The following is a 13337-nucleotide window of genomic DNA, read 5'->3' on the forward strand; positions in this document are numbered from 1 at the left end:
TGAGCTGTGTGCGCGCGCCTGTTTTCCACGGCGTGGAGCAGCGGCGAGCGATGATTCCGGAGGCCATCAGTGGAAAACAGGCGCGCACGCACAGCTCAGAAAATTACAGCCTCGGAGACTTCGTAAAGGCGGGAACTTGTTGTCACTCACCCGGGCTTTTGCAGAAGCTTCCCTCCGAAGCGTTCCGAGGGAGGAGGGGCCAGTTGGGAAAGGGGCTTTGCTCCTGCTCCGGGCTGGAGGCTTCCCTCCGAAGTCTTGGGATGTTCTGAGGAGCCCCCCAAGGCAAAACGCCGCTGCCAGGTAGTTAAAAGTACCTCTCTGATTCTGTCAGACTCTGTCAGTCTCTCTCTGATTCCCTCTCTCACTCCCTCTCTCTGTTCCTCTCTCTCTCTCTCTGTCTGTCTCACTCACACACACACACACACACACACTGTGGTCACCTTGTTGAGTGTTCCAATCAATTTTGGTCCTATGACTGCAGAATTCTGCAAAATACCATAAATGCAGGCCAGTTGTTGAGTGTTTGTGATTGGAACACTCAACAAGGTGACCACAGTGTGTGTGTGTGTGTGTGTGAGTGAGACAGACAGACAGAGAGAGGAACAGAGAGAGGGAGGGAGGGAGGGAATCAGAGAGAGACTGACAGACACACACACACACACACACACACACACACAGACAGAGAGGGGGAGGGAGGGAGAGAAAGATAGACAGACAGAGAGAGAGCCACACACAGAGTGAGTGATTAAGTGAATGAGTGAGAGACAGACACACCCACATACACAGAGTGACAGAGAGAGAGGAAGGGAGGGGAGAGAGACAGAGGGAGAGACAGAGACAGACAGACAGACACACACACAGAGTGAATGAGAGACAGACACACACACACAGAGTGACAGAGATGGGGGAAGGAGGAGAGAGAGAGAGATACAGAGAGAGAGAGAGAGAGACAGATAGACACTCAGAGAAAATGACAGAGGGAGACAGAGAGGGAGGGAGGGAAAGAGAGACAAAGAGCCAGAGAGAGAGAGAGAAAGAAAAAGAAAAAAAGAAAGAAAGTGGGAGAGAGAGATGAAATTAAAAACAACAACATACAAACCTGACTTACTCAAACTATCCAAGGAAATGCAAGGCAAATGTTCACATTAGTGGTTGTGACTTTGTCAGTCATTGTCAGGATGTAATTTTCTCTACATTGTAAGGCAAATTTTACGGAATTTAACGTTATCGATAAATAATATCGTTCTAAAATTTTTGTTTTATTAGCTGTGTTATTTGTATCCTCCCGACCTATGTGGATACTTGCATGCAGAATATTCTCAATAAAAACTTATTGAAACTAAAAACAGTGTACCATCCTATGTATTTTCGGTTTTAAAAATGTGGCTCTCAAAATAAATTTCAATCGTGGTTTTGGCGAGATTTGGCTCAGTTGAAAAAAAAGGTTGCCCACCACTGGGCTAACGAAAGCTAAGTGTGATATATATATATGTGTGTGTGTGTATGTGTCTGTGGACAGACAGACAGACGATAGCTAGATGATAGCCACTTTCCATGTCATGGGTGGCTATATATTACGTAGGTAGGTAGGTAGGTATAGATATAGATATATGAGAAACACTTTCAAGAAGCTCACCATACAGGTATACAACAAGAGGACATAACTAAACTCAAGTTTGTAATATTTTGCAGAATCCTAAAACCTTGGAAATAGTGAAGCAGCTGATTGCCAAGGGAAGCACAGAAGAACTATTGAAATGCTTCGGCTCACGGATGGAATTTGGGACGGCGGGACTTCGAGCGGCGATGGGGCCAGGCACATCCCAGATGAATGACTTGACTATTATTCAGACTTCCCAGGTATCAGAGTTATTTCCGCGTGCATATTTAAAGGAAGTCGGGTCCCCATTTTCCAAGCAATGACCACACTAAAGAAAGTTGGATGCGCAACTGACAATAAATTCACATTCGCTTAATAAATATGTCGGGACGAGGAGTCTGCTTCGTGATTTTGTGAAGCGTCGGTCGGAACAAGGTGTGCCAAAACCGACACAGCTTAATAAAACGGCTAAACGCAACTGCTTTGTTTTGTTTTCAGGGATTTTGTAGGTATCTGGAAAAGAACATCAGTGACCTGAAAAAGAGAGGAGTGGTTATAGGCTACGATGCGCGGGCTCATCCATCAACGGGGGGTAGCAGCAAAAGGTATCCGTCACAATTCTTGCAGTGCTTGTCCAATTAGAGCAGGGGTGTCAAACTCAACGCCTGCGGGATGGATGCAGCTCACGGGGTGCTTAGATCTCGCCCACGGGGCCACCCAGGAAACAGCGACGGACTGGACCGGGGTATCTCTGCCAATAAAAATGGAGCTCGGGAGGCCTCCTACGCTCCCCCCTTCCTGAGCTCCATTTTCGGCTGCAATGGCCTCTGGACAACCCTCTGCCAGGGAAAATGGATCTCGGGAGGTCCTCCTGCACTCCCCCCGCCTCCCGGAGCTCCGTTTTCGGCTGCAACAGCCTCCTGCCACCCTCTGCCAGCAAAACCAGAGGGGAGGGCCGCGAGCTGTGTTTTCGCAGGCAGAGCTCTTGGGCCCCCACAGGCGCTCCCGACATGATATCAAGCTGGCCACGCCCAACCTGGCCACGCCTCCTCCCCAGCCCCTCCCCCAAGGTCAAACACAGTCCTGATGCCGCCCTCGAGGACATTTGAGTTTGACACCCCTGAATTAGTGGCTTCTGTTTTCAAAGTTGTTAATCTTTTGATTGAATCACAAGGAAATATTATTATTGTACTTTATTCATTAAGCATGAAACTCAGCCAACTGAACATTCAAAAATGTGTCACAGGTACCAGTGACTGGTGCTAATGGTTGATACGGGTTGCTGCCAGCGTCCTAGGTATCAACCAAGTAACTTCTTAAAATATAAGATGTTCCGAGTAGAGCGCAGTTTTTTGCAGTTCCACTGATGTTATTGCAGGAAGCTGTGATTTGTTGATGTATCTTGTAAAATTCTTGGACATGATGCCAAGTGCCCCGATCACAATGGGTGTCACTGTTACATGTTTCATCCATAGCCGTTTAGTTGCGATGGCCAGGTCTCGATATTTCGTGACTTTTTTCTGTTCTTCTTCTTCTCCTCTTCCTCCTCCTCCTCCTTCTTCTTCACCATCTTCATTATTATTATTATTTTAATCTCAGTTCAGTCTAGGCAGTCATTATTCTTCCTAGAAAATAACCTGTCTGTTCTAAAAGCAATTTTAGACGGCTTCCATAAAGAGAAGCTCATGAGTGGTAAGCATCAGGATGAGCCACCGTGGCGCTGTGGTTTGAATGCAGGATTGCCGGCTGACTCTGCCCACTTCCAAAAGTCCGAGTCTCACCAACTCAAGGTTGACTCGGCCTTCCATCCTTCTGAGGTCGGTAAAGTGAGGACCCAGATTGTTGGGGGGCAAGAGGCTGTCATTGTGAACCTCCCAGATAGTGCTGTAAAGCACTGTGAGGAGGTGTATAAATCTTAAGTGCTATTGTCCTAGAGGACAAGAGAACGAACGTGGTGTAGTGGTTAAGGCATCGGGATAGAAACTGGGAACCTGGGAGTTCTAGTCCTGCCTTAGACATGAAAGCCGGCTGGGTGACTTTGAGGCAATCACCAGAAGATGATGAGTTTTAGTTCCACCCAGTGGTGGGTTCCGGATTGCGTTCCAGTCGGTACGGTTGGAAAGGCCCCGGTGTCACCCGCCTGCTTTGTAGCGTCAAATGACGCTTCTGCAAGCCTCCGTGATGCCCCAGCTGCTCAGCGGAGCTTTGCGCAGACGCTGTACGTGCCGTGCGCGGAAGCGCCAACAGCTTTAAAAGACGGTAAGGAGCGCGAGCAGGCAGATGGGCCGTCCGGAGCACGGTAGCAGAACAGTACTCGGTGCTCCGGGCAGGATCTGGTAAGCCCGTACCAGGATGTACCACCTGCAACCCACCACTGGTTCCACCGTATCCATGAAACCAACTGCGTGATTTTGGAGCAATCTCCAGAAGACGGTGAGTTCTAGTTCCAACCTCAGCCATCAAATCAGCTGGGTGATTTTGGACCAATCAACAGGAGGTGATGAGTTCTAGTCCCATCTTAGCCATGACATTTTGCTGGGTGTCTTTAGCTCTATCACCAGGAGACTGAGTTCTAGTTTGGCCCTAAGCCTGAAAACCAGCAGGGGACTTTGACCCAGTCACTCTCACACACAAAACTGTTGTTGTAGGGATCGTAGAAGGAAGAAGCTCTGTTGCATATCGCTGCCAGCTTGAGTTATCTCTAAAATAATACAGGCGGGATACAAATAAATAAACAAACAAACAGAAACTATAGTGTTATAAAATGTAACTTTTAACAGGAATACACTTTTTGCTGTATTCCTATTAAATTAGAATCTTCTTATATCTATCTTATGTCTGTCTGTCTATCTATTTATCTATTATCCATCTTTCTTTCTTTCTTTCTTTCTTTCTTTCTTTCTTTCTTTCTTTCTTTCTTTCTTTCTTTCTTTCTTTCTTTCTTTCTTTCTTTCTTTCTTTCTTTCTTTCTTTCTTTCTTTCTTTCTTTCTAAATGGCTGTGTGTGTGTATGTATGTTCCAGCATAACTCTGGACCACCTCGAGCAATTTCAACCATACTTGGTACACAGATGACTTACTCTCTGGAAACAAATACTGTAGGGATAAGACACCCCTCGGGGGGGAGGGGGGTATTCTGTTAAGATACAGCCTGTTGTGCCTTAAAATGGCTTCTACTGTACTGCTGTAAAATGGCTTCTACTGTACAGTGCAGTGGGGTTGCCATGGTAATGGTTTCACAGTATTCCACAAGGGGGATCCCTCTGGTAAGGGGGAAAATTCAACATTAGAAATTATGTTTGGTCCGGACATTTTCCCCCTATAAATAAATACCCAGGCAATGCCGGGTTATCAACTAGTGAGAAATATATTAATTTATTACTAAATGTGTTCATGTGTCAACTAATAAATTCATTTGATTGAGCCGACTTATTTATTTAGTAAATTTTTACGTTGGCTGTCCCCCACCACTACAAAGTGACTCTGGACGGCTTAGTTCAGGGGTGTCCAAACTTGGCAACTTTAAGACTTGTGGACTTCAACTCCCAGAATTCCCCAGCCAGCTCTGCTGGCTGGGGAATTCTGGGAGTTGAAGTCCACAAGTCTTAAAGCTGCCAAGTTTGGACACCCCTGGCTTAGTTTATAAAACATAAGCTTTTGTTTCTGTTGGGAAAAATAATAATAATATGTAAAGCCATTTCAGGTGCCAACTAAACACAATAGTTAGTTGTGATAGAATTCAAGTTTGACTTTTCATCTTTTTTGTTTCCTTTCTGGCTGTTAGGTTTGCAAGACTCACTGCCACCGCTTTCGTCACCCAGGGAGTTCCGGTCTACCTTTTCTCTCAGATCACACCAACTCCTTTTGTGGTAGGGTTTTCGTTGTCGTTTTTGTCGCTGGTGCACACTGGCAGGGCAGATACAGTGGGATTGTTTCTTTTTAACATTTGATCTATTCCGTATTTACAAATATAGAAATACCGTATTTCCAATCATGTTGCTTTGTGTTTATCTTATACATTTTCACTGTTATAGTTTCATACATAATTCTATTCTATGACTCTTAGCCATTGCCTATTTTGAATCTTTTCTTTTTTGTTCCAAGCATCGATAAAATTCATCCCAGATCTTATAATATTCTGATTTGTCTTTGTTCTTCAATTCCCATGTCAATTTATCCATTTCAGCACAAGTCAGAATTTTCCTAATTATTTCCCCTTCTTGTGGAGTTTCCCTGTTTTTCTAATTTTCAGCAAAGACCATTAATAATAATATTTATTGTTAAGTAAATTACCCCCTTATTATATTTATGATTTATAATTCCCAAAAGAAATAGTTCCGGTGTGAATTCTGTTTCCTCTTCGGTCCTCTCTATCAGCCTCTTTTGGATTTTCTACCAATATTCTTTTGTTTTTTGACACAGCCACCACATGTGGTAGTACATGCCTGATTCATGGTCACATTTTCAGCAATTTGGTGCTCAGTTTCTGAACATTTGGGCAATTCTTGCGGGTGGAAGGTGCCACCTATAAAACATATAAGTTTTCCTTATACGGTATTGACAATGTTATTTTTCTGTTCCTTTCCCATAGTTCTTGCCATTTGTCCAAATGTACATTATCGCCAAAGGTTATCACACATGCAACCATTGTCTCCTTAACCTGCTCTTCTTCCATCTTGTATTCCAATAAGAATTGGAATGGGATTGTTTCAGGAGCATCCCCAGAATATTGGTTCAATTTCTATAGCCGTCCAACTCATCAAGTGATTTTGGTTGTTATTGCAACATAAAATCATAAACATAAGGGTGCTTCCTATAGAGGCAGTCCTCAATTTACGGCCATAATTGCCAAACTTTCCATCGCTGACAAGACATTTGTTAAGGGAGTGTTGCGTCGTTTTGTGACTTTTCTTGTCCCTGTTAAACGAATCACTGCAGACGTTAAGTTAGTCACACGATTGTTAAGTGAATCTGCCTTCCCCATTGGCTGAGATGAGTGAGGAGGAAGAACAGCTGGGGCCTGTTCCAGATGCATGTATGCACAGAGCAGTTAGGAGAGGTGAACAATGGAGGACAATGAGTCGACTCAGGAAACAAAGCAAACATGCACCCTGAATGGCCTCTCCCTGGTTGGGAATAAATAGAAGGAAAGGGGAGTGGTGGTCGTAGGAGACAACAGTTCGTATTTCTGAAGATTTTGCTCATTGTGTTTCGTGCCACAAAGACTGCTTGCCAGAACTTAATTTGCAGCCTTTCGGTGGCCTTGCAATTATCGCAAGGAATGATAAGTTCTGTTGCTGCAATTAACTTGAAGGACCCGGGCTTTTTGGTGGGTGAATGCCATTAATTCACAAGAGGTAAATAAGGAGGGTTTTTTCGTGACAAGGACTCTGTTTCTTGCTTCTGCTAATCTGCTAAGGCTGGGTCAGAACAGACATCATTCTTCTTCCTTCTTAATATTTTTCTTCCGGTTTCCTACAGCCATATGCAGTGAGCCACCTCAAACTTGCTGCTGGAATTATGGTGACTGCATCTCACAATCCCAAACAAGACAATGGATATAAGGTATTACCTTGCATGGTTTTCCTAGCAGAAATATCTTGGGATGGATTGAAGCACCAGGAGTTAAAAGCGCCAGGCTTAGGAACCAGGAGACAGTGAGTTCTAGTCTCATTTTAGGTGTGAAAGTCGGCTGGGTGACTTTAAGCCAAATACTAGGAGACTGTGAGTTCTGGACCCACCTTAGACATAAAAGCTGACTGTGGGACTTTGGCCAATCACCAGGAGACTGTGAGTTGTAGTCTTGCCTTAGGCATGAAAACCGGCTGGGTGACTTTGGGCCAATCACTGGGAGACGGTGAGTTGTAGTTCTGCCTTACACATGAAAGCCAGCTGGGGGGCATTGGGCCAATCACCAGGAGACAGTGAGTTCTAGTCCTGCCTTAGGCATGAAAACCAGCTGAGTGACTTTGGGCCACTAACTAGGAGATGTTGAATTCTGGCTCTACCTTAGGCATGAAAGCCAGCTGGGGGGCATTGGGCCAATCACTAGGAGACGGTGAGTTCTAGTCCTGCCTTAGGCATGAAACCCAGCTGAGTGACTTTGGGCCACTAACTAGGAGATGTTGAATTCTGGCTCTACCTTAGGCATGAAAGCCAACTGGGGGACTTGGGGCCAATCACCAGGAGACGGTGAGTTCTAGTCCTGCCTTGGGCATGAAACCCAGCTTAGGCCCAACCCACCTCACAGTTGAGTTTTGCTGCTGTGATGTGGAAAATAGGGAGGAGGAAGGAATAGTTAGATACATCTGCACCTTGAGTTGTTTATAAAGATTAGAGGCATTGTAGTAGTAAATAAAATAAAATAGTCTTTCGGTTAATTCCAGGGATGTTAGCGTGAATTTAAATAGCGTAGGTCAGTGATTCCCCATCCACAGGCTCCGGAGGCTTTCCTGAAGCCTGGGGAGGGCAAAAAACGGCCTAGGTCAAGAAAACAGCCAAAACATTTGCTACCAAAGATTAAAAATAAATCTCTGTGGCCTTTAGGTCTATTGGGAAAATGGCTCTCAGATCATTGGGCCGCACGATCGCGGCATCGCTGACGCCATTAATGGGAACCTAGAGCCGTGGCCTCAAGCATGGGAGGACAGCCTGATTGATCAGAGTCCCCTCCTCCATGATCCTTACGCAACGGTTAACAAGGATTACTTCAAAGATATACAGCGGCACTGTTGTCACAGGTGAGTGGCTTGTTTCATTATAGGTAGTCCTTGACTTAACAGCAGTTCACTTAGTGACCAAAATTAAAACGGGACTGGGAAAAATGACTTACATTAGGACGCTCGACAACCGACTCACATTTATGACGGTTGCAGTGTCCGCAGGGTGTGTGTGTGTTACGGGATTCCCTCTTGCAACCTTCTGACACGCAAACCCAACAGGGAATCCAGATTCACTTAATAACCATGTTGAGCCACTTCAGTGATTTCACTTCACAAAGCTGGCAAGGGAAGTCGTAAAACGGGGTTAGCAAAACAGCGGTGAACAAATGTCTCGCTCAGCAACGTAAATGTCGAGCTCCGTTGCGGTCGTAAGTTGAGGGCTGTCTGTATTTATTCCAGGTTCCATTTATGGAGCCGCCCATCTCAGGAAGAGACGTTGGGTGGAGAACAGAAGTGGGGGGGGGGGGAAACAAAGTAAAAACGCTTTCAATCATTACACAATTCAAAATTCATAGCTGCTAAAGAATACTGGAGCTCAAATCACGAACACAGCTAGTTCTCGGCTTATGATGATAATTGAGCCCAAAATTTCTGTTACTAAGTGTAACATTGGTTAATGGAGTTTTGTCCGATTTTGTGATGGCCCGGGGCCTGGCACGAAAGCAATAGAACCAGAGAACAGGTCTAACTCCCCTTTGTTGCTCCAACTGTGCCCATAAATGTTACCCCATTCACCACAAGTCCTGGGGCAGAGCTCTCACTCGCACCTTCAGCAGCCTCTGTCTACGAGTAATCCAGTAACCAGGTTAACCAAAAAGCAACCATGGCCAGAAGTCCAATAAGCCAGTGTTGTGGCCCACTAGCATCAACAGAGCTAGCAGCAGATTCGGACAGTGAGGGGGTTGGGGAGGAAGATGGGCCAGTCCTGTAGTCTGGGGAAGGCTCTGATGAGGGCTCTGTGTCGGAGGCAGAGATGGAGCCAGGGCCGTATGCGAGTTACCAGCTGCCTTCAGAGTCAGACATCAGTGAGGCAGAAGAACAGCTGGAGCCTGTTCCCAGTGTGTGCATGCGCAGAGTTGCCAGAAGAAAAGAACAGCTCAGAAATCAGGGTCGACTTGGGAGTAAAGCCACAGGTGGACAGTGAATCTGCTGACAGGCTACAGCACTTTTTTTCAATGCCATTATCATTTCAAATGGCCACTAAATGAACAGTTGTAAGTTGAGGACTAGCTCTACTGAATTGGGCAATTTGTAAGCAAGTGTTCCATAATTCCCCCCCTTCCCCTTTTTGTTATTCCTTGCGGCAGACAATCTTCTACCAGCTAAATGTCCTTCGTGTTACTTGATTTCAGGGATATAAACAAGGAGACCAAGTTGAAATTCGTTCACACCTCTGTCCACGGGGTAGGCCATGAGTTTGTGCAGTCGGCCTTTAAGGCGTTCGACTTTAGTCCTCCCTTCGCGGTGCCTGAACAGAAGGACCCCGATCCGGAATTTCCCACCGTAAAATACCCAAATCCAGAAGAAGGGAAAGGTGTACTGGTAAAACATGATTTAGTGCATTGTTTTCCATCTTCACTTCGTCTCCTGTCCCTTCGGGCATTTCTTTGCAGCTAAAGCGTAGTTCTGAATGTCAACATTCTTTCAAGCTTGCCTACACTTGTAACTCTCAAAAACGGCTAGTCGATTTCTTCGCTTCTTCCCGCTTCTAATTTCCCAGCGGTTTTCAAAACATGAGTCCTTTTTTTTGCACCTCGTGCCATTGAACCAGATCCAGCTTCCAAAATCTTTTGCGCTTCTTCCTCATGATGTTGGCATCGCGATCTAGACTTCTGGAGCTTTGCGGTAAACCAGGGGTGTCAAACTCAAGGCCCGCGGGCCGGATCTAGACCCACGGGGTGCTTAAGTCTGGCCCACGGAAATAGCAAAGGACTGGCCCGCAGTGCCTCTGACAGCCTAAATGGAATGTGCCCAGGTCCTCCCACGTCCCCATGTTGGCCACCAAAGTGCTGCAGGAGGCTGTCCAGACTGAAATTGGGTCACGGGGGGGAGGGTGCACGTGGCCACCCGTAGCGTATTTTGGCCGGCAGGGTGCTGCAGGAGGCATCCGTCCTGTCTCCCCCACTCCCCCCCCCCCCCACCAGCCGGCCCACGGAGGAGAACTACAATGCTGATCCAGCTCTTGAAGAAATCCAGTTTGACACCCGTGCAATGAGCTGTCGGAGGTCTAGTACAATTCAGCATGGCCCAACCTCACCGCGGGACAAGAGTTAACACTAATATCCAAGAAACGGTGGACTAGAATAGCTAAAGAAAGGATACAAAAGGAAAGACAGAACAAAGCGGGAAATGCAAAAATTAAAATAATTTTTAAAATTGTTTTAAATAATAAAATTGAATTGTTGAATTATCCTGCGGCGAGTTCACCGCAGTAAGTTGGCGGTGGTGAGACGGCCTAAGCCAGGGGTGTCCAAACTTGAGAACTTTAAGACTTGTGGACTTCAACTCCCAGAATTCCCCAGCCAGCATAGCTATGCTGGCTGGGGAATTCTGGGAGTTGAAGTCCACAAGTCTTAAAGTTCTCAAGTTTGGACACCCCTGGCCTAAGCGAACTGTCCCATTCCTACCATCCATGCTTGTTTTGGTGAGGGTAGAATATTTTTTTCTTGGTTTTATTTCAAAGGATAATTTGTGCCGGTCTTTTTACCTTTTACTCCTTCCAGACTCTCTCTTTCGCTCTGGCGGATAAGAAAGGCGCTCAGGTTATTTTAGCCAATGATCCGGACGCCGATCGGCTTGCAGTGGCCGAGAAACAAGGAAGGTTAGTTTGTCGATTACCAAACTTAATTATTCTTTGTTTGGGAGGAATACCTGGGAAGTATTAAATCTTTTTTTTAAAAAAAAGAAAACTATTTTTTTTTGTACTACCATGTTTCCCTAAAAATAAGACAGGGTCTTATTTTCTTTTGACCCCCGCAATAAGCGCTTGGTCTTATTTTCGGGGAGGTCGTATTATTTTTGGGGTGCAGGAGGCGGCTGTGGTTGTCACCTCGTGGCTGCTGCTGTGTTGCAATATTTTCAGGGAGGGCTTATTTTCAGGGGAGGGCTTATTTTAGCACATGCGTTCAAAAGCCTGATTGGGCTTATTATCCGGGAAGGTCTTATTTCCAGGGAAACAGGGTATTCAAAGACTGTTTTGTTAGAGCCTGTGTTTCCTCTAGGTATGATAAATTGCCATGGTGAATAATATGTAAAAAGAGATCGGTGGCATATAAATCTAATATGGGTAGTCTTCAAATTATGATAATTGAGCCCAAACTTTCTGTGGCTAAGTGAGACGTTTGTTAAGTGAGTTTTGCCTCGTTCTTGCCACGGTTGTCCCAAAGGGGCTTTTTTTTCAGGAGGCAACTGGACTTTCTGGTTTTTCTTTGAAGATGTTTCGCTTCTCATGCAAGAAGCTTCTTCAGCTCTGACTGGATGGTGAGGAATCAAGGTCTTGCGTAGTGTTAATACCACTTTATAATGCCTTGGTAAGGCCACACTTGGAATCCTGCATCCAGTTTTGGTTGCCACGATGTAGAAAAGATGTGGAGACTCTAGAAAGAGTGCAGAGAAGAGCAACCAAGAGGATTAGGGGACTGGAGACTAAAACATATGAAGAACGGTTGCAGGAACTGGGTATGTTTAGCTTAAGAGAAAGAAGGACTAGGGGAGAGATGATAGCATTGTTCCAATATCTCAGGGGTTGCCACAAAGAAGAGGGAGTCAAACTATTCTCCAAGGCACCTGAGGGTAGAACAAGAGGCAATGGGTGAAAACTAATCAAGGAGAGAAGCAACTTAGAACTGAGGAGAAACTTCCTGACAGTTAGAACAATTAATCAGTGGAACAGAAGTTGCCTCCAGAAGTTGTGAATGCCCCAACACTGGAAGTCTTTAAGAAGATGTTGGATAGCCATTTGTCTGAAACAATATAGGGTTTCCTGCCTAGGCAGGGGGTTGGACTAGAAGACCTCCAAGGTCCCTTCCAACTCTACTATTGTATTGTATTGAATGGAAGGATTTATACTCCTTGCAGACCAGGTCTGCAGGTCATTTGCATTAAAAGAAATAGAAAAAAATAAAAGAATAAAAAAGGACGCATCAAAGAATCTAAAAGGATGCAAATGACCAGTTTTCTAAAAAGAGTATAAATCCTTCCATTCTATCCCTCCGTTTATGTAGCCTAGAACCGTGTTGGCTTTTTTGGTAGCGGCTAGAACTCCCATTTTTGGTGATTCCTTATCATCCAATCAGAGTGGAAGAAGCTTCTTGGATGAGAAGCGAAATGTCTTCAAAGAAAAACCAGAAAGTCCAGTTGCCTCTTGAAAAAAGCACCTTTGGGACAACCATGACCTGGATGGCTAAGAATCTCCATTAGACGCTTGCCAACATTGCTTTGGAAATCACTGCAGTTGTTAAGTTAGCAACAAGGTTGTTAAGTGAATCTGGCTTCCCCCATTGACTTGGCTTGTCAGACGGTCGCAAAAGGGGATCACATCCTGGGACGCTGCAACCGTCATAAATACGGTATGAGTCCATTGCCAAGTGTCCAAATTTTGATCCCGTGACCGTCGGGATGCAGCAACAGATATAAGTGTGAAAAATGGTCACAGGTCCCTTTTTTCCAGTGCCGTTGTAACTTTAAACGGTCACTAAATGAACTGTTGTAAGTCAAGCACTACCTATATATCGGGATTCCAAATAGCATCCAAAATTAAATTAGGGTCCAAGGCAAAGTATTGCTCAAAGTTCCAATTTATGAAGAGAGCCATGTTGGCACATCTGGGAAAACCCGAATCTGAAAGCTTCCCAGTTTTCCCACCCAGTTGAAAGTTCAAGATCTTGCTCTCACACTCACAAGTCCATCACATGGTCCAATCTTCTACTGCCATGCTGGTAGTTCCACCCATCCAGTTCCGGTCAGGTGCAGAGACAAAGGATGACCTTGGGCTTCTAGAAAGAATTTTGTTTTGGC

General features: G+C 45.3%; 1 protein-coding gene across 1 annotated transcript in view; it reads left to right on the forward strand.

Moving 5' to 3' along the window:
* PGM2 (phosphoglucomutase 2) overlaps nt 1-13337 on the forward strand; it is a 32960-nt gene that overhangs the window by 6557 nt on the left and 13066 nt on the right. The window contains exons 2-8 of the mRNA XM_081959795.1: nt 1693-1860; nt 2099-2205; nt 5384-5468; nt 7081-7164; nt 8146-8339; nt 9674-9863; nt 11045-11142. Of these exons, the coding sequence (XP_081815921.1) occupies nt 1693-1860; nt 2099-2205; nt 5384-5468; nt 7081-7164; nt 8146-8339; nt 9674-9863; nt 11045-11142 (926 nt within the window). The remainder of the gene's footprint in view (nt 1-1692; nt 1861-2098; nt 2206-5383; nt 5469-7080; nt 7165-8145; nt 8340-9673; nt 9864-11044; nt 11143-13337) is intronic.

The sequence above is a fragment of the Natrix helvetica genome, assembly GCF_964273705.1.
Source record: "Natrix helvetica genome assembly, chromosome: 7".
NCBI lineage: Eukaryota > Metazoa > Chordata > Lepidosauria > Squamata > Natricidae > Natrix > Natrix helvetica.